This window comes from Urocampus carinirostris, chromosome 4 (assembly GCF_059441175.1).
Source record: "Urocampus carinirostris isolate Australia breed hairy pipefish chromosome 4, RoL_Ucar_1.0, whole genome shotgun sequence".
Taxonomy (NCBI): Eukaryota; Metazoa; Chordata; class Actinopteri; order Syngnathiformes; family Syngnathidae; genus Urocampus; species Urocampus carinirostris.
Window position 1 is genome coordinate 9,653,696 of NC_142352.1, and position 22,235 is coordinate 9,675,930.

General features: G+C 39.6%; 1 protein-coding gene and 1 pseudogene across 9 annotated transcripts in view; both read right to left on the reverse strand.

Moving 5' to 3' along the window:
* The window catches only part of neo1a (neogenin 1a), a 267,525-nt gene that overhangs the window by 158,130 nt on the left and 87,160 nt on the right, over positions 1-22,235 (reverse strand). For all 9 annotated transcript variants that reach the window (XM_088333606.1, XM_088333605.1, XM_088333603.1 and 6 more), the window contains exon 2: positions 17,925-18,248. In XM_088333606.1, coding sequence (XP_088189732.1) covers positions 17,925-18,248 — 324 coding nt within the window. The remainder of the gene's footprint in view (positions 1-17,924; positions 18,249-22,235) is intronic.
* On the reverse strand, positions 16,111-16,253 carry LOC148366798 (U2 spliceosomal RNA; annotated as a pseudogene).

Consider the following 22,235-nt stretch of genomic DNA (forward strand, 5'->3'; position numbering starts at 1 on the left):
GCTCCAAAAAACAGGTTATTTCTATTTTTTAACATATTTTCTAGTCTTAAAGGCACACTTTCAAATTTCTTGCACATTTGTTTTTTAAGCGCGCCTTATAGTCCAGAAAATATATTTTTTGTTGTTGCTTTTTTTTTTTAAATGTATTTCTATTTTATTTTTTTAACGCATTACCCAGTCCTTAGGGTGCATCGCATTATAAGACGAACTGTCAAATGTCTTGCTTGTTTTAATTTTTAGGTGTGCCTCAAGGTTAAGAAAATATGGTATTAAGGTTATTGTTATTAACGTTACCATTGCTGTTACTATGTGCTTTTTAAAACACTTAACACTTAACTGGTCTATGGTATGGAAAAGTTTGGGGATCACTGCTTTAATAAATAGTAAATATGCAATACATTTCTGAGCTGAGCATGAAACCAAAGTATACTTATATAAGGGTAACTGACCATGCTTTTTGTAGTGTACAATGAAATGGGGTTCCTCCACCTTAAAGGTAAGCGGTTGACTACACGTCTTATGTCGGGAAAGGCGGCCCTTTTTATCTGAAAGAAGCCATTCAATAAACAGCCGTCTTGAGCACTTTTTGGTACCACTCATTAATTTAGACTTAAGCGGGAATATTGCTTTTTCATCATTTCCATTACCAGAAGGAATTCTTCATTACATATTCTTTTTATAAAATGCGCATCATTTTTTTCCAGATGAAAGGATAGTGCCAGACTTCAGCAGGATTTTCCCTTTGCTCCCTACGCTCCTGTGGCTTGATCATTCTCTTTCTCATGCCTAATGACTGCTGCTTTTCTGACCCGGACTAACTTTGGCAAAATTCTGCTGGTTTATTTCTATTATGCAAGGTGATGGTTACCATGGATAACTGGCAAAAGAAGCATATTGCTCGTATGACACGGTCACATTCTAGGTGTGCATGTCCCCTGACTTTGACGTTCCCCACATTGGTCTGTGTTATCTCATGTTGGGCTTATCCTTAAATGCCAGTTACCTTAAATAGTATGTTTATGGTGGCAGTAGCTCAGGAGATAGAGCGCTCGTCTTGGGACCAAGGGATCCCAGTTCGAATCCCGGCTCGTCCGTGTTACATGTCGAAGTGTCCTTGGGTAAGACACTGAATCCCCAATATCCCCAATAAGCAGGTTAGTGCCTTACATGGCTGCAAAGCCGCTATTGGGAAATGTGGAGCACATTGTAAAGCGCTTTGGGAAGTCATTGACTTGAAAAGTGCTATATAAATGCAGATCATTTCATTTCATATATGTGCTCAAACACAATTGAATTGGACTCATCATTGGTAAAAATTACCTTGCTTAAATGATCTAAAATGATTAAAATGCTTGCAAATGTTCAGGGTGAGTATGAGTGCTTGAAAAAAGTGGTTGGATTTTGGGTGAAAATGCTTGAAATTGTGGTCACGTTTCTCAACAAAATTGCTTATAAAAGACGCCAACTCTGCTCTCTGGTGGCTTCGCTTCATCATTGCATTACTTGATTAACTGTGGCTGGCATTAGTTTGTACAACATTGGCCTTTAAAGATTTATCGCCCCTATGGGTTACGCCCACGAAGACAGGTACTAACAGGGCACTATGAAATGTGTATTCGTGCAAGGCTACATATAGGTTATGGACATTTATTTTGGACCATGCATTTTAAGTAGCATGTCCCAGTGGTAACTTGCAATGAGGAGGACTTCCTGCAAATGAAAATATAAGCTACATATTATTGTCCTTTTACCTAGAGATTTGTTTAAAAATATTTACACACATATTGTTCAGATCTACGAATATATTCGCGATTTACTGTAGATCTAAAAAACATTTGTCTTTGCACACGCAAAATGAAAAAAATGCATATATAAAACGCAACTACTGTATATTTGCGGATATGCAACATAAATTAATAGATTCAATTAATTAATTTTTTAATGGTAATGGAAGAATTGGCCTTGAAAGTATTTTTTAAAAAACTTCAATTCTGCCATAATAAAGGTGTACCAACCCTGAATTTAACTTATCAAGAGGGAATGAACTATGGCTGCAACTAACGATTATTTTAATAATAAATGAATTGGTTGATTCTTTTTTTTAGATTAATCGATGAATCCGATTTGAAAAAAAAAGCACATGTTTAATTTCCTCCTCAACTTAAAACATTTCCTTGCCCTCATGTAGGATTTAGATCAGGGGAGGGTGTCATAATAGTCTGTGGTCTGTGCAGCCCTTTGAGACTCTTTGTGATTAAGGCCTATCCAAAAAACATGACTTGACTTTTCCTACCATCATATTCAAAGATCAAACTACATTTAGATTTATCATACAAAACAGAAACGAAAAAAGAGCAATAAATTTGATTGTATGTGCATCCCAATTTGTATTGGCCCAAAAAAAACAATTTTTGGTAAAAAAAAAAAAATATTTCCCAATGTGCAAATTAGACACAATATGGATAAGAATCTGCCCTATGCGCTGAGTTAAACATGTCATCATTATTATTTTCATTTTATTATATTAGTTTATTTTCAGATTTTCGTTTCTGTATTTTTGCAGCACTTTCCGTTCCCTTGAACATTGTTAACTTAATAGGGTTTGACTGTTTTAGAAATGTGAAATTCTCATCCATCCAGTATCTGCACCGATTATCCTCAGTAGGGTTACGGGGGTGCTGGATCCCATCCCAGCTATCTTCAGGCAGAGGGCAGGGGACACCCTGAACTGATTGCCAGCCAATCGCAGTGCAACAGAGACAGACAACTAACTTGCTCATTCACACCTAGGGACAACATGCAAACTCTGCACAGGAAGGCTGGTAGCTGGATTTGATCCCCTGACCTCAAACTTTGCCGCGGACGCGCTAACCACTCACCCACCGTGCCGCCCCATGCAATGTTTAATAGAAACTTTGAAGAAAATGTGAGATACATAAAACAGTCTTAAGACACCCTCTGCCGAATCAAAGAGGTACTACAACCCCATAACTTCAAAACCAAACAGCACTTATGTGCATTGATTTAACTTGCCGAGTGGTTCATAAATCGCGCCACACAACTAATTGATGAGGAAATAGGTTGCCAGCGCTTTTAATAATCAATTTTATCGATTTGTTGTTGCAGCGCGAGAAGGGACCGCAGAAGCCTTTTTAGCAATAGGAAAGCAGTACATATTACAATATAAATTGCCTTTCCAGATTAAAATTCTAGAACGGAGGGAATATGAGAGCATTTTCAACAACAGCTTCAATTATCCAGTGTATCTCTTGAAGTACCACTTTCCTTTTGCACTAGAGTCCATTCGTCTTTTTCAAAGTACTTGCTTTTACGCGGGTGGAGCCTAAGCACAGAAACAGGGCCAGCGATAGCATCTACAGATGTGCCGCCAACGAGATAAGAACCAAGATGCAGCATGCCTCTCTGTGGGAAACAACAGGGCTCACTGAAATATGCGCTGGGAAGATGAAGAAGAAATAGGTGTTGACACAAACTTTCAAACAGCTAAAGATTAATTTAGGTACAGCAGGGGAAAACGTCAACTGCTAAATCTGCTGGATTGCGTAAGGGTTACCCAATAGACTATGCATGCAATGTTTTTGAATTTACGACTTTACCTTCTGGTTGCTGTTCTAAGGCATCATATCAAAGCGGTTAAAATACACTAGCACTGACTAAAAATGGACCTAAATTCTAATTTTTTGCTGTTAACAGCAGTAAGGGTGTGCATTTACAAACTTCTGCATCCATACTTTCTAAGTCGTCAGAATCGAGTTATTGCACTCCTGTTAATATCCGTACACAACTCCTAACTGTCTCAGAGGGATTTTACTGTACTTTGTCCCATGGCGTACAAGGTCAGAAGGTTCTTTTCTGGTATCCTAGAAGCCAAAAGACATTTATCAACAAGTGGAGAAGAACAACTCTTCTGGGGCCAACTTTTGCAGGATGCCATTGATCCATCTTCATTCTACTTTTCAGGAAAGGGTTATTGTGCCTTAACCTAAATTAACTGCCCCTTGTGATTCTTTACACTGAGTGTATGAGGGTGCATGCACTCTGTGTCATCCGTCCATTCAGCTGATGAAGATGAATATGCAGTAACGACTGCATTTTATAAAAGTGACAGTACAGTAAGCTGCATTCTTTGGCCTCATGCATAATGAAGCATACCAGTGAGAAATAAAACATTGCCAACGACAATTATTTTATATAGCCTTATGAATAATGAAGGGATCAACATGAAGAAATGAATTTTGTTTAGTAGTATTGAATGTCTTTTTTGCAATGCACAGCACACCGAGTTATAGAAGGTTGCAAGTTAACATAAGGTTTACTTCTTGTTTTTTTTCTTTTACACGATGTACAGAGTACCTACTGTATATTATAGTATACAGGAAGATAATTTCAGCGTATTATATACTTGTGGGTACACATCTCTTAATAAAAGACGATTCAGTACATATCTTAGTGGAACAATTCATTTTAATGGGCATAACAATGTTTAAATCGGGGTTTCTCAACTGGGTGGTTGTCAGGACCAGAACAGAAACAGGACCCACTCGTGTAACGTTTCCCACAAGTTTTATTGAAGGAACGAGGAAGGGGTGTGCCCACGATCCGGTGTTCACTCTCGTACTCTGCTTGTGATCCGAACACGGAAGTGGATCTTCCGTAGTGAGCAATGGCGGTGTCAGGGGCAGAAAACTGGTCGGTAGCCGGGACTGGGAGAGCAAGACGTGGTCGGAATCAATAACGGATCGTAATTCGGGACGGGAGAGCAGACGTGGTCGAGATCAAAACAGGTCGTAGCGGGAGACAAACAGGAGAAAAAAAACAGGACAGGCGTGATTCAGGGTCGAGAAAGGGCTTGAAGTGTAAAAACAGAGATTCGCAGACGGACTGACCAAAGGCGACAGACAGGAGTGGGTTTGAATAGGGACAGGGAGCCAATCAAAGTCCGAGGCAGATGGCACCAAAGGAGCGGGCGCAGGTAAATTCACATCGGTACTCATGACACTGGTAAAGACCCAAAAGTGGGTCGCGGACGCATTTTTTTAGTGGATCACGGGGCTTTGCCACAGCAAAATAAATTTAAGAACAAGAAATCACATAGGGTCAATTACACTCCTTAAAAGTAGATGGCAATAATGCTTGATCCCTTCTTCCTATTCAGTCAATTGGCACCGGCCCGATAGTGTTGAAACCAAATCTCATTTTACTGTGATCTTATTGGTTTTATTTCCCTTTTCTTCCCTTCATAATGGGTCTTAAGAAAGTTAGAGATAAGGAGAAGGAAAAGTGAAAAACAGTGACAACAAAGATCGAAGTAGGAAACTTTCACGATATATGAAAATGGTGTACAAGTGTACATTGAGGCGCTGCTGGATGATATCGTAACTGGTTTAAAAACGTTAAATTTGTAGCTTTTTATCAGTATGATAATCTTTATGACCTACCTTTTAGGAGGTCACTTATATGTGAGTATATACAGTATTAGAAGTTATTTTGGTTTTGCTGGTCATTTTTGTTTAGTTTTGTTTTAAAAAGGGAAATAATTTCTAATAATTCTGCGTTATTCTGCACAATTGTTATATTTAATACATTTGAGAAGTTGAAACATTTAAATGTTTTCTTGATTTGGGTCGCAGCTTGTCATTAGGGTGGAATGGTGGGTCCTGAAGTCAGACCAGTTAAGAATCATTGGTTTAAATCAATACTAAAACCTTTGTTACACCCCTGTGCATAGTTAAAATTCCCAGTGGGGGTTGTGGCACCCTGTAATAAAATAAGCAGCTATCTATGCAATCAAGTGAGTCTATAAAAGACTCTAAACCTCGAGTGTCACTAACTTATATAAGTCAAAGTCCCTTTTGACAACATGAATATTGCTCTGGCAATTCTTACCGACTACAGATGCTATGAATGAGCAACTCTCCTTGAATATGCTCCTTATTATCTGTTCTTGCACTGGAGAGACAGGGAGAGCTCTTTTCAGTTAATCCAAAAGTCTCAAGTATGTTTCTTTATAAAGAGTGATAACTTGGGCAGAGGTTAAATGTGGGATACTGATGGGCTGGGATTTTTTTATTTTTCCTTTTTGAAACTGTAAACTTTAGGTACTTGGGTTGTGATGTGGCTGCAGTTGGTGGAATAGATTTCGAGGTATTGCACAGAGTGAATCTAGGAAGCATGGTTTAGGGTGCTCCGAGGAGAGTGATGAGCAAGAGTATGAGTCTGGATGTTAAGAGGGGACTGTATGAGAGTGGGATTGTGCCGACTGTGTCGTATGGTGCAGAGACTTGGAGCCTGAATGCAGATTTGAGAAGGAAATTAAATGTTTTTGAGATGAAGTGTTTGAGGAGTATGTTAGGAGTGACAAGATTGGATAGATTGAGAACACCCCTCTCGAGGGATATGACCAGGGTAGATAGATACATAGAAACTGTAAATATTTGTTGCTCATTAGTTTAGAAAATGAGGAAAAAATAGCCCACACAATTTATATTTGGTTAACACACGATGCATTATTAATACTCTGCAATTTATTCCTGAGATTAAATCATTAATCAGGTGGTCTATAAATCATTAAACATGCACTTCTCTGACCAACTTAGAAAGAAACACAAGAGACAAAACAACATTAAATGTTTTCTCATTAGTTGAAAACTGAAAAAATACCACTTAGTTGCCCTTATAGCTTTAGTTTAGGGCGTTTTACTGCCTTTTAAATGGAAAATGTTTAACCGGTAAGTGGCCTCCAATGCTGTGTGAATGAGGCTGGGCGATTTGAGCAATGCCTAAAGGAAAAGTGCTGATTAAACTGACCCCATTAGTTTATTCTCTAATTGTGTCCTTATCCCAACTGATTCTTAAAAACACGGTTCATATGGGTGCTTGAAATCCTTGAAAATGATTCAATTGTAATGTTTTGTTTTCAAGGATTGTAAAGTGCTTGAGTTTCGGATGTAGTGCTTGTAAACGCTTGAAATGGTTGCCATGTTTCTCAACAAGTCTGCCAAAAATGACGGCGACACTGCTCTCTGGTGGATTCACTTTGCCATTGCATGTCTTTTGCCCTCCTGATGAACTGCAGCTGGCATTGGTTTGTAAGGCATTGTCTAAGAAGCTTTATTGCCGAAAGGTCAGGTGCTTGCTACACCTAAACAGGGCACTATGTCATGTGTATTAGTGCAAGGATTATGCATGAATTATGGACATTTATTATGGGCCATGCAAATTATTAAGGTAGTGTTTCCTAGAGGTAAATTATAATAGAGACCTTTATTTTTCTCTTTTTTTATTTATGCATTACTCAAGAACAAACCCAATATACAGGGTCAAGTATTTGTTTAACAAATACAAGTACTGTACTTTATTAACTGATTTGGACCAATAGCTTCTGTATTGTAAAATTATACTTTTAAAAAATAATCTTGCCGTTTTATTCCACAACTGGATGGATCAATGACCCGATCCACTTTACTTCATATGATACTTTGCCGCCTTTATGCGGACCTCATGGAAAACTGCATTTACCTACCACTACTGTCCTACAGACACCGATTTTTTTCCCATTATCGAACATCTTTGAAATAGCGCAATGGAGCCACTAGGGATTGGCAAAGACCAGCATGTGGCCCTGGTGAAAGTTTAGCGGGTGGAGAGGTGCAACTTTGTTGGAGATAGAAAGCATGTCCCCCTGTTTAGAGGATCAGAATGTAGACTACAATGTGATACAGCAAGGGATTACTGTAAACATGAAATAAAAAGGTCAAAAAGTAGCAAATGTGTCTTAAAAAATGTTTTACGGGATCATGATAAAATCAAGTTCAGGATTTTTGGGGAGGAAATTGGAATATGTTTTAGCCATATTGCCCACCCCTACAGTAAGTGTTTTCAAATTGTAAATCATTCTGCAATTTCAAGTTAATATCAAAAAGCCTAAATAAGACGTCTATTTTTGCACCAAATGCATAATGCACAAACCCTTACGATAACAAACTGTATGTAACATCCTATATGCCGACATTTCTTGGGTAAATTTTGTGTAAATTATAACTCTAACCTTATCCTCCTTGTTTTATAACATTATCTTCTCTGTTCCTTTATCTTCTTGGGTTTTTTACCTCACTGTGAATGTGTGATACTGGAGTGTCATGCCCAATTTCGTTGTCACAATATGTTAACGCATTTTGTAACAATGACAATAAAGGTATATTCTATTCTATTCTATTCTATTAAATATGAGAAAATATTTGGTAGGGTTTTTTTTTTGGGTGGTTCCTATGAGAACGCCTGACATGTTTGGGTTGTTGTTTTATGAAGACTGGTTAGCCATTGCTTGTCTTTATGCGTAAGCACTGTGGTCATAGATGAACTGCAGCACAAGGGAGTGAGTGTGTCTCTAAGCCATTGGGTGTGTTTGAGTTGTGCAGAGGAATGAGAAGACAATAAAGAAATAGCAGTTTGGAGAAGCAATAAAAAAGAAAAGATGGCTGATTTTGGGTCAAAAATGGCACAAAATCAGTGAATTTAGTTTGACGAAAGGAAATGGCAATGAGATCAATGTAGACTGTTTGGTATAATACAACTTTAAATTGTCTTTCTGGATTACGTCACTCTCTGCATATATGACACTGATGAAAGCGGAAGGAAAACACTTTGAAATGTTGAAAAAGTCAAACGGATTTTTAAACAGTCTGCCTGTATTTAGTTTATTCTTGGCCAGACATTTCTAAACTAACAATGTTCACGTGAGTGATTGCATTGGATTAAATGTGCATCTCGAGAATATAGATAGGCCAAGACTGTAAAGAACTTTTGGTGACAATCTGACACGGTGCAGCAAATAACGTAATTGTGGTGGACGGCTCAGTACTTTTATCAATAGTAGAATATCCATCCATCCATTATCTGCATCGCTTATCCTCACTAGGGTCGCGGGGGTGGTGGAGCCCATCCCAGCTATCTTTCGGCATTGGGCAGGGAACTGGTTGCCAACCAGTCGCACAGCACACAGAGACTGACAACTCACTCACTCATTCACACCTAGGGACAATTTGGATCAGCCAATTACCATGCATGTTATTGGAATGTGAGAGAAAACTGGAGTACATGCAAACCCCGCACAGAAAGGCTGGCAGCTGGATTTGAACCTGTGACCTCAGAACTGCGCCGCGTATGCGCTGACCACTGCGCTGCCGTGCCGCCTAAAGGTAGAATATTAGACAGATAAAATACAGTTTATTTGAGTCATTATGCTGTCCCTGCTTAGCGTTCCAGACCGATATCAAAATAATATATTAGAATTCATCTTTAAGAAACCACAATTTGATCTAGTCTGAATATTAACAAAGTTTTACAACTCCACCAAGCTTTCTGAGTCAATGCTCGGTTTTGTTGGAAGCAGAAAGGGCCTTAACATTAAGGCTGTAAAAAAAAAAAAAATATATTGTAATAATAACAGAACAGTTTGAGTCTACCTCAGTCTACCATACAATAAAATTGGCCCATTAGAATATGTGCCCTAATTATTGTGTCTTTAAAACTAAAAATAGCAGGAGACTACCTGTCTGCCTTCTTACCACAAGGGAATACTCGTGAGTGGAAAGGCAGTAGTTACAAGGAGAAATATTTTAATTTAGTGACACAGCAATTAATTAAAGGTTGAGAGACGACCCTGTGTTATCAAGGACACGAAACCCTTGGGTACTATCATCTACCGCTAGTTATTATAGGTCTGTGAGTGTGAGGGAAGGGAGCTTTTACTAAATGTAAATGATGTCTCAGTGCAATCGCTTGTCTGCACAGAAACATAGATGGATATGGAAATGATGCATTAAGTTTGGCGGGTGTAAAAAAAAAAAAAAAAAAACACTTGAAGTGCATTATATAAGACAGACCTGTGCGGAATCAGAACACAGGAAGTACAAGCTTACATAAAAGAAAATTCCATGCTGGTTGATCGTGTATGTATTAAAAGGGATCATCATCACTAGGATTTTCACATTTACATTTACTCAACACTATTTTAACGCAAGCATTTCCATTCTTACCCTTTACACTCTAGAGCAGGGATATCCAACCTTTTTTTGAAGCTGAGATACTTTTTTTGTTAATGATTATCGTGAAATACTAGTTTTACATGCATTTCTAGAGATTTTAAATCCATCCATTATCTGGACCGCTTATCCACAGTAGGGCTGCAGGGGTGCTGGAGCCCATCCTAGATATTTTCGGGCATTGGGCAGGGGACACCCTGAACCGGTTACTAGCCAGTCGGAGGGCACACACACACAGACAACATACTCGCTCATTCACACCTAGAGACAATTTAGACCGGCCAATTAACCTGACATGCATGTTTTTGGAATCTGGGAGGAAACCGGAGTGCCCGAAGGAAACCCTTGCAAGCACAGGGAGAACATGCAAACTCCACACAGGAAGGTTCGATCTCATGAACTCAGAACTGTGTCGCACATGCGCTAACCACTGCGCTACCATGCATGAGAGAAGCTCAGCCTGGCCCAACTGATTGACATTCTAAGCCTGAACCCAGTATCTTACCTCTACTGTTTTCCATATTAATACAAATATAGCACTTGAAATTTGTCTCCCTCCCGCAGTTAGTTGCGAGTGGTGAGGCTCATTTTGACTGCCTTTCTTGTGCTCAATAATGGTTTCAAAACAAAGTGCAAGCAAAGGTATTTTGTAAAAATGTCACCAAATACTGAAAACGTAGATACCAGCGTATGTACCGTCAGTGCAGAAAGCGCTGGAAGAGGAAAAAGGGTGTGCACGCCTTCAGTATTGCTTCGCACATTCCTACCACTCACTCAATCAAATTGCTCTACGTGCTTTTGTAGAGCTTTTGGGTAAAATGCTTTGAGTTAAAGCTTGTTCTGTGGCTTTTCATCAAAAAGCAAGAGCATGGATTTTTTAATGAGCTTCCATTTAAAGGAATATTTAGCGATTTACAGCCAAACGGGGTCTATTAGTGTGACATCTTGACTGTAAACTGTAGATAAAATTGTGATCTGTATATACTGGACCGAACTCTTTGTATATAAGTATTGTCTAGGTTTTGCATGTGTGAAAATCGTCTCTGCATGTAACAATATATTAAATAATTGCAAAAATTCAATTTCATTTACAAGCCATATGTACTCATGAAAAGAACCATGAATGGCTCGCGGGCAATAGGTTACCGACCCATGTTCTAACCCCTTAAAAGAAAATTTAGCACTGAAGTCATTGAAAAAAAGTCTCATCTCATTATCCTCAGTAGGGTCGCGGGGGTGCTGGAGCCCATCCCAGCAATCATCGGGCAGTGGGCAGGGGACACCCTGAACTGGTTGCCAGCCAATCGCAGGGCACACAGGGACAGACAACTCGCTCGCTGATTCACAGCTAGGGACAATTTGGACCGGCTAATCCACCTGAAATGCATGTCTTTGGAATGTGGGAGAAAACCGGGGAGAACATACAAACTCCGGAAGCACGGGGAGAACATACAAACTCCGCACAGTAAGTCCGATAGCTGGATTTGAACCCACACAGGAGGTTCCCAAGACCTTAGAACTGCGCCGCACACGCGCTAACCACTGCGCTGCCCTATTAACAAAACTAATACATTCAAATCACATCCATCTCTCCAAAAAGTATGTTTACATTTGGAAAATATCGCCCTTCATATATGGGCTTTTTGAGAAGATTACTTATGTATTGTATCCATAAGTAGTGACAGTGGAAGAACAGTCAAAATATGAGAAAACCTAGAATACACTGAAATGTGAGAGCGCATATTGCAGGGGTTTGGGGATTTTTGACCCAACAAAGGCACAGCAGAGAGCAGGGACAGGATTAAGTCTCCCTTTTTTCTCAATTGGGGGTTTCCCCTTTAATAGCAGTGAGGTGTGACTCAATCGGAGCAATTCTGGAGGGCTAAGTTCAAAGCCTGACAGTGGGAGGAGGGCGTCTGTGTGGGAGAAAAGCAGACGGTTAAGATGGGATTTCTCATTAGTTGTGTAGCGCTTTGTAGCCTGGCTATCGCCGCTACACAACCACTCATTCCCTTTCTGCCCTATAATTCCTTCGCCCCTCATTTTTCTAACAAAGACTCCAACTAAACACATAATATTGTTCCACCCGAGCACCCCAAACCGTCCATTTTACAGGTTTGTGTGCAGTTCCATGATATCTGACTCTATACACACAGACAATAAACTGTATAATGAGGGCCAAATAGCAAAGCACCAAGACGAAAAGCGATATTTCGTCACAATGTTCTCCTAGGTCACGTTGGTATCACAAAAGGTTATTGCTTTCAATAAAAAACCCACATTGTACCTTTGTGTAAAATTAGTAACAATCAAGCAAAATAAAAATAGATGTTCAGGGCCTTATAAGCCTGGCTATCCACCGGACTTTTGACTCCCCAGCAGGGTTGGGTAAGATTACTTTAACTCGATTACTTTCAATTATTTTTTTGGATTACTCCAAAACCAAACATGCTAATAAAAGACAAAAGGAACTAAATATGAATAAAATGATGACTCACAACACGTGGTAAGCTATCTCTCCTGGCTTTGATCGCTTTGTTCTCCGGCAAAACTAACATAAAATGCGACAGAAACAAAATGAAAACAAATCCAAACAGCTTGCCAACATCATTTTTGCCGTTCCATGTATTCCGTTACTCCCCAAGCCTGCACAAAATTTAGTCATTTTATTCATATTTAGTTTCTTTCGTCTTTTATTAGAATATTTGGTATTGGAGTAATCCAAAAGTAATTGAAAGTAATCCAGTTAAAGTAACCCTACCCAACCCTGGTGCTAATAGAAAGAGAAAGTAAGCAGCACGTCCCCAGACAATCAATCCCAGATATTACTCTGATATTTGTCAGATAGGCTGTACGCTACAGCAGTCATCCGTGACATGTTCGATCATTACATCAGAGAGGTCATGCCTGCGCCAACCTAAGTCGGCACCATCATTCCCGACACTGACGGGGGCCTAATGGCTTTCATTCATGACACTGTAATTAACCTTTTTACAGGCCACCCGCCTGCCAGCTGCAGGTCCATCACCAGCAGCCGTGCTTGTGCAAACATGATAAAACTAAAACCAAAATGCATGCTCGTGCACGTGTATGGTTGAAGCTCATATATTTATGAATTGTCTGGTTGAGTGAGTGTTACCATGACGGCTTTACGAGACGAAAGTGATTGCGATAAATGTCCAATATTGATTGAACCTCGGCTTTGAAATAAGGCTGCAACAATTAGTCAACGTTGTCGACAAAGTTCTCTTAATATTATACAAAATCATACATGGACTTGCTCCCCTTATATCTTTCAGATCTGATTCCCCCCTATGTTCCGGTCCGAAGCCTTCGTTCTGAGAGTCCCGGTTTTCTGGTGATCCCAAGAGCCAAGAAGTGCTCCGTTAGTTCGAGAGCGTTCTCCATCCGGGCACCGGTGCTGTGGAATGCTCTCTCCCCTGAGATCCGATCTGCAACCTCAGTGGAAATGTTTAAATCTAAGCTTAAAACACACTTCTACTCTATAGCATATGAATTACCTATACTTTTCGTGGACAATATCTCTGTATTATTTGTGATTGCAACATCCTTTGCTGTCTGGTAATCCTGAAAGGGGATGCTACATGTGCGCTCCCTTCTCAAAGTTTCTTCATTTTCCTCATGTTGAGGTTTTTGAGTTTTTTCTTGCCCTCATGTTGGTTCCAGAGCAGGGGATGATGTAATAATAGTCTGAAAAATAGTCTGTGTAATAACCTGTGCAGCCGTTTGAGACTCTTTGTGATTAAGGGCTATACAAATAAAAATGACTTGACTTGACAATAATTGACATCAGAGATAGTCGACAATGGAATTCATTCATTGAATTCATCTCTACATGAATATAATCTCTGGTCATAGAAACACTCACTCAACCAGGGCATTAGCTCAGGAGGTAGAACGCTCGTCTTGGGTTCAAAAGATGGCAGGTTCGATACCCGGCTTATATGTCTAAGTGTCCTTGGGCAAGACACTGAATTGCTAATGCCCCCAAGGAGCCTTGCATGGCTGACTCCCTATTGGTGTGTGAGTGTGTGTGTGAATGGGTAAGTGTGAAGCACATTTTAAAGCGCTTTGGGAGGTCTTCATTGACTTGAAAAGCACTATATAAATGAAGACCATTTATCCAGATATTGCTTTAAGTTAGATTTTGTATTGTGTGCACCTTTTTGTTGTGCTTCTTTCCCCCGCTACCGGAGTGTGGCACTGTGAAAGTTCACCCAGCATCCACCCAGAATAAGAAATCCAGCATCCTCTTCCTAGTTCGTGTGTAGACATTCTATCTTGTATCTTCAGCGTGCTAAGAACTTTGACATTTTTATTGTTTAATATCTTCTGCATCCATTCAATATGGTTGGTGTAAAAAAGAGGCGAGACGTTTCTTTTTAAATGAAAGTGGAATAAGAAAGCTTGATGCGGTTGAGAAAATGGTTGGATCACTTTTTTTTGGCCACTTTCTACCACGGAGGAGGAAGTCGCCTAACTCTTGAAGCTCATCTTCCAAAAGTAAGTTGAGTTTAACTTTATTTATCTTTATAGAGCATATTATTTTATGAAATGTTTATTTTTTAGTACAAAACAATACATATAAAAGCATTAAACATACTTATATAAACCTTAAACATACAAATCATAGCACTGAAGCAACTTACGAACAAATTCAACTAACGATCGTCTGGAACGTATTTTGTTCAGATGTAGGGCAGCGTCTGTATTCATTTATTACTGATTAATTTGTTTTTATATTAAAACGAATTAAAAATTATAGATGTTTTGTCCCATATTTAAGCAAAATATCATCAAAACAAGATACCGAGTAAAAGGTAATTCAACAAGTTCTTAGTATCAAAAATGCATACACCTCAGTCAATGGACAGAATATGCCAACCATGCAGCATGCATCTCTTGATTATCTTAAAACGTCCCAGCATCGAGGAAAGCCGAGTAAATACAATATGAGTTTCAAATTGAATTTCAGGTCACAACTTGACTCGAAACACCTAATAATCCCATGTCACTCACTATTCTCACACCGGGAAAGGTGACATTGGACTGGAAGGGATAGAAAAGACAAATCAGAATGTTTTCTATGCATGTAAGTCTCCATAAAGGCAACAAATTCAGGATAGTCTAGCGAACCGTCTCAAGGACAAGGAATCAATTACGACCAAAGAAAGGAACTAGCAAAGGTCCATTGACAAAGGAAAACACAAGAGTAGCACAGTAGCAGATAACATAGAATCTACAATGAAGGACAATTGTGGTCATGATCTATCTTCAGTGTTCATACACAATTTTAATGGCCAAATTTTCAATTCCTGAAGTACCATTAAAAGAAACCTGAATCTTTTATTTTGCAGAGCCACCGGAATATCTGCAATAACATGCACTTTTTAATCTTGCGTGTGTCTTCATCAAGACATTTTATTCTTAGATTTCCGGATACGTTCCTTACATTATCCGTTTTTCCCAACACAATATACCACTGGAAAACACTACTTTCATTTTTTTTTTTTGCATGACCCATAATAAATGTCCATAATTGATACATAATCCTTACAGTAATACACATTTCATAGCGCCATTTAGGTGAAGCATGCACCAGTCTTCTTGGGAACGACCAGAAAGGGGGCGATGACACTTCATAGGAAAATGCGAAGTGAAGCCACCAGAGAGCAGTGTCGTGATTCTTAAGAAGACTACCGTAAATTCCGGACTATAAGCCGCTACTTTTTTCCCAAATGTCTGAAAGACTGCAACCTCTAAGTTTAAGCATACATTGTCTGTTAAGTAAAGGTACGTTCCGATAATGAGGAAGACGCCCTTGATGGCGATAGTTATGAGGAGGAAGTTCAGGACGATCTACCGTGAGGGTTTTTTAAGGGTTATTGATCTATCTTCGTTATTCATTATCCATTATCCGTTATCGGTCAGTTCATAATACGCTACAAAGCCTAGGAGCCGGGACACTTACTCTCAGCCAAAAGGCCAAGCTAAGGTCCTAGCCCTAAAGCCTTGCTGCGATCACTGCGAATGCACCGTTCCCGGAGGTACTGCAATACCGGGCCGATGCGTGGAGTGGACAGAGCAAACTCATATTCCATTTCCGAAATGCAAAAATCAAAGATAGTGACTTCATAGAAAGTACACAAAAGGCCAAGGCCAAGCTAAGGACCTAGCATCAAGGCCAAGCTAAAGGCCAAGTTAAGGTCCTGTGAATTTCACAATTACGAGATGCTTTTTTTTTTGACAGGCACGTTTGATGCATTGCAAGCGTGATCCTACTAGTGTGTTGGTACCTTTCAAAGGCACGGTTTGGGATGAAAGTTATATTATTATTATTAAAGCTTTGAAAACTCTCTCAGCGTACCGTCTTTCTTCGTAGATATGTGTAACCATGTATAATATGTATTTGCAACTGTATATTTTTGTAATGTATTTATTTTAGAGATTTATTCTGTTATGTGTTCTACGGGTGAATCAAAAAGAAGGGGCGGAGCAAACGCGGGCTGATGGGAAGTGGGGTAAAGCTGATTTACCGGTAGATCTGTCTGTTGTTGCAGCGGACAATAGTGGATATATATTTTTCCCACCCTTAACTTTGGAAATATACATTTTGTTTCCTTGGATTACTTTTAAACGGGACCCGGAGTTTACAAGTCTGCATCATACGTTAATCTTTTTGATGTTTATTGTGCAGTAATCTAATTTTGTTCCATGACCTGATTCTCTTTTATGATTTATTAAAAAATATAATACTGTACTTTGGGACCTTGGGGGGCTTGTAACAAATTTACATTCAAAATTTGTCTCTACTTGTGAATATTTAGGGTTACGAGGCTACTTCCAGATCAAATGAAATTTGTAATTACAGGTACCACTGTACTTTAAATTGATAGATTCAGAGACAGTGTGAATCATTTGAACAATAGATAGCCGTGTATGGTGTAGTGCAACTGAAAAGTAAGTGCTAAAAAAAACAAGGCATAATGCAATCTATGGAGGCTCAAAGTGACCAAAAAGCACCATTTTACTTCTCATTTTTTGGCGGTTTTTGATTACCCATTGCAGCAAGATGGTACCTCATGTTATGTAAAAATAAATACAAATTTCTCTACCTAATTTCAGACAAAATTTATATATGTATGATGGTCAATGTATTTTTGCTTATTATTTTAATAAAAATTGGGGTTTTTCTTTTTAATTAAAGTTGTTTGACCCATTACAGGCACTAATAATACTTAATGTACCATCAAAATATATCATTAATCTAGCACTTCTGATCATCAAAGACATTCCATATCCAAGTTCCATTTAGAGAGAAATGTAACGTAAAAAGGCTTTAAAGTGTCATGATTACTGATGTGAGGCACCTGAGTCTGCTCATTTGGCTGCTTCTCTCTTTTAAACCCCCGACTTCCTGTCACCGGTTGTCAGTCCATCTGCAAACCTCAGCTCGCGCTAGGCAAGCCCTTTCGACCCTGACTCTGTCCTGTCCTGATTCCTGTTTGATTCCCGGTTCCGACCCCTTTTTCTGAACTTGACGTTTTTGCTCCCCTGTCCCGGCCATCGATCTGTTTTTCCCTGCTCTCGACTCTGCCTTCGCTGGCCACGGAGATACCACTTCCGCGTCTGAGTATGCTCCCCACGATCAACGATCTACGGATTGTGTATACTTTCCCTTCTTCCAAAAAAAACTAAGAGAAACGCACGCGAGTGGGTCCTGTCTTTGTTCCGGTCTTGACATAAAGAGGATTCAGCAAGTCATTCTGCACTCCAGCGACATTAAAGTCATAAGGAAAGAGAATTTAAAAAAATGTAGAAAATAAATGCAAACCCTACCTGCAACAGAGAGGTGGGCGGTGCGACTAGAAATGGATCCCAGGTTTTCAATGGTAGCCACACATTGGTAAATGCCCTCGTCGGGTTTGTTGTGCTTTGAGTGAACCACGTGGGTGAAGAGCAGCGAGCCGTCAGGCAGTATGCGCCGTCTCTCGTCCGAAATCAGACTCAAAAAGGTGCCGTCTTTCTTCCACTCGATGCGAGCCGGTGCGGTTGAGTCACTGTGTGCCGAACAGTTGAGCAGTGCAGAGTTGCCCCGAATGGCCACCGTGTCTTGGGGCTCCACCGTAAACCAAAACGGGCTGAAAGGCTGAGCTCCTGATGCTGGAGAGGCAAAAAACAAAGGAAAATGTCTTCAGTTAGACTCCAAACACAATATGTCGAACAATTTTATCAAACACATTATTATTTTAATAAGTGCCGTAATCGCTTGCTGTATTATCATCTTGCAGTGTCCTGCTTTCTCATTGGATAGTGACAGACAGTATTCAAATATGTATACGCAAACCATTTACTTTTTTAATCTTCTCTAAAAGCAAAATGACAACAAAGTGTTGCGGTTCCACAAAAAGCAACAAAAGGCAAAGGAAGATACTTTCTATTCCCAGCAATGTTAGACTTGTTGACCTGCTAAACTTGCTCTGGACACATGCGGGCCTTTGGCCAACCTAGTGCCTCCAGCAGCTTTTTCAAAAATGGTTGATAATGGAAAATATGTTGTGTCTGTAGAACAGAACTGGAAGATGAATGCATTTTTCTATAAAGTCCACATGATGGCAGCAAAATATCCTGTAATAAATGGATCTGTCATGATTACTGATGTGAATCAGCTGTGCCCGTTCCTTTGGCGCCAACTGCCTCGGACTCCCTGATTGGCTCCCTGTCCCTATTTAAACCCACTCCTTTCTGTCAACTGTTGTCAGTCCGTCTGCAAACCTCAGTTTACTCTAGGCAAGCTTTTTTCGACTCTGACTCACACCTGCTTTTGCTTCCGTCTGGTCCCCGGCTTCGACCTTTTTTTTCTCCTGAGCTACTGCCGCCCCACAGACTAGCTTCCTTGGAAAGTTATAATGCATAACGCATAAGTAGAGTGCTCTTAAATTGTAGAACACAATTTTCTTGGTGGGGTATAGGCATTAACATCATACAGAAATGGATCGTGCTAAGTCAGATAAAGTGCAATTGTTTTGCATCTGTACTCATCCATTATTCAAACCCCGGCACCTAAGAGTCACACAGTGGTATTGGTTGCACAAATAAAAAACAATTGCCGTCTCTGCAAGGACGAGTACAGCCGGAAAATAATTAAGGGAGCATGGTAGTATTTTAATAATGCAGTGAATGGAGTGAAATAAGCGGAGGAATGTTAAACACAGTTTGAACTATGCCCGCTGTGTTCCCAAGAAATGGCAAGTTTCCAAAAATGTCTGCAGGAGGAGGGCGAAAGCTACGTGGCAATTTCAGTGGTTGCTTGAGCTATTTGACTTCTGGGTGGTTAGTTATCTGTTGTGCGTGTGGCATCAACTTGCTTTTGAGAATTAAGTTATAATGCGGGCTCCAAGTCAAGTCAAGTCATGTTTATTTGTATAGCCCTTAATCACAAAGAGTCTCAAAGGGCTGCACAGACCACAGATTATTGCAAATCACAGACTATTATTACACCATCCCCTGAGCTAAAACCTACATGAGGGCAAGGAAAAACCTCAACATGAGGAAAATGAAGAAACCTTGAGAAGGGACCACACATGAGGCTGCAATGGATGTTGCAATAACAAATTAAACACAGTTATTCTCCATTAGCAAGCAATACCAATGCTTGTCCCTAATGCACTTAGTTATCTCGAAAGCAACTTCGGAACAGAAACAAACTAATTTTTCACTCGCACGCTTGGCAATGCATGCCAGACAGTTCAGTATTTGCGGGCCATTCGTCAGAAGGCTCATTCTGCAGTCAGAAAAGGAAATGACGCCATTCTTTGCGATTTTTTTGTTTTGAATCATATGCCAGAATGACCAACCTGTGTGGCATAGAAAACTAGTGGCGGGGAAAGTTATTCAAAAATCGATAAAAAATAAAATTTCACTTGTAAAAATGAGTTTTTCTCAGTACCTCAAATAATCAGAGATGGGCCACGCACAAAAACATTGATAAGTTACACCCTAAACACACACCGCACAAAAAACTGAAAACTCTTGCAAACACACTACCTCATACAAACGTAAAATGGTCCTCATGTCTATGTTTCTTGCACAATGTTGACTGCACTATGTTTACTGCTCACCTTGCACAATGTTGACTGTTTTTTTCTTTTTCTTTTTTCGCACTATGTTAACTATTTTAGCACCAAATGCATATTGCACAAACCCTTACGATACCAACTGTATGTAACATCCTACATGCCGTCATTTCTTTGTGTAAATATTGTGTAAATTATAACTATAACCTTATCCTCCTTATTTTATAACCTTATCTTCTCTGTTCCTTATCTTCTTGGTTTCTTTACCTCACTGTGAACGTGTGAAACTGGAGTGTCATGCCAAATTTCGTTGTCACAATATGTTAACCCATTTTGTAATAATGACAATAAAGGTGTATTCTATTCTATTCTTAAGTCAAACATCAAGTAAGGAGCGGCGTGGCGTGAAAGAAGCACTGGTCAGAGTCCTTTTCCATCCAAATTTTCTCTGAGAAAGTCAGTTGAAAGAATACATTATACTACGACGGCCTCAGTTAAAAAGTCTGCATAGAAAATTAGTGTAAATAATATAGTGTGTGTAGATATATAAAAAAAAATATGTGTTCAAAACTCACTGAAAGTTTAGGCTATTTAAGATCAATGAACAATATAAATAGAAAGAAAATATTTTGAAACTAGTCTCAGTGTTCATTTTACCTCTGAAAAGTGATGGGTCCCGGGGACTCGTATGCTCAAAAATCTATGGGTCCCCAAAATTTAGTGTTATTGAGGTTGAAATTGTAAAAATATATAATAAAAATCTATATATTCATTCAGTTTTAATCTTCAAATTATTGTTGGTAATACCGATTAAAGGGATAACCACAAACCTGTCTTTTTTTCATTTTCTCCTTTTATATTTCCTTTTTTTCTTAACTTATTTATACAACATAATAATTCGTAATATAACGCATCAAAGCAAGTGAGCCGTTTGAGAGCCGGCTCTCTTGAATGAGTTGAGCCGAAAAAGCCGGTTCTCTAAAAAGAGACGGACTTTTCACCACAGAACTCGAGATCGGCGTGCAGACGAAAACTTGAACCGCGAGACCAAAACAACATCTGCCGGATCTGCCTGAAGAAAACTTTGGAGTGCGGTAAATCTTTGTTTAAAAAAAAAAATTAACCGGGTAATAATGACAATTTTGTGTCAAAAAAGTTGCGTCTCGGGGACGCACGTTGATTTGAGACTATGCGTCCCCAGCAAAAATGATGCGCCAAGGACACAGAGACGCGGGCAAACGAGAACACTGTAGTCTTAGGCTAAAAAGACGTTTAAAAACCCTGCAGGATTATCATTACTAAAGGGGGATTCTCAAACAATATTACATGGAAATCCAATCTATCCAGGTTCAGCAGTGAGGGAATTGAACACTTGCTTGGAGGAAACACCGAGATGGGCAACTAGTGAGAAGGAAGGAGCAGAGAGCATGAGGCTCGAAAATGAGGTTGTCTACTTGATAAGTATGGGCTGTTACCACTGTCCCAAGTCCACTTTACTCTTTATCATTAAAGATTTTTAGGATCTGGTTTAAAGCGAAGCCGTGATGTCCTATATTGCGCTCTAAACCTAAGCCAGTGTCACTAAACAAAAGCTAGAGGCGGCATTAGCTCAGGAGGGAGAGTGCTCGTCTTGGGATCAAGAGATCGCAGTTCGATTCCCGGCTCCTCCGTATTACATGTCGAAGTGTCCTTGGGTAAGACACTGAACCCCTAACACCCCCAATAAGCAGGTTAGCGCCTTACATGGCTGCACGGCCGCTATTGGGAAATGTGAAGTACACTCTAAAGCGCTTTGGGAAGTCTTGACTCGAAAAGCGCTATATAAAATGCAGATCAATGTTGGGAAATGACAGTCAATGAGGCTGAAACGGACGCATCATTCATCAAAGCTCCTTGTTGTCCTTGAAGCAGACAAAAAAATTCTGGTTGAAAAAACATGCAGACGAGGATAGTGATAAAGAATGTCTTCTCGTACAAAAAAACTTAGTTTTACTCCATCAGAGGCACAGCAGGCAACCACGTCCCTTGCCTGGACACTGAAGGCAACCGTATTGACTAGCCTTTTATTGAACCG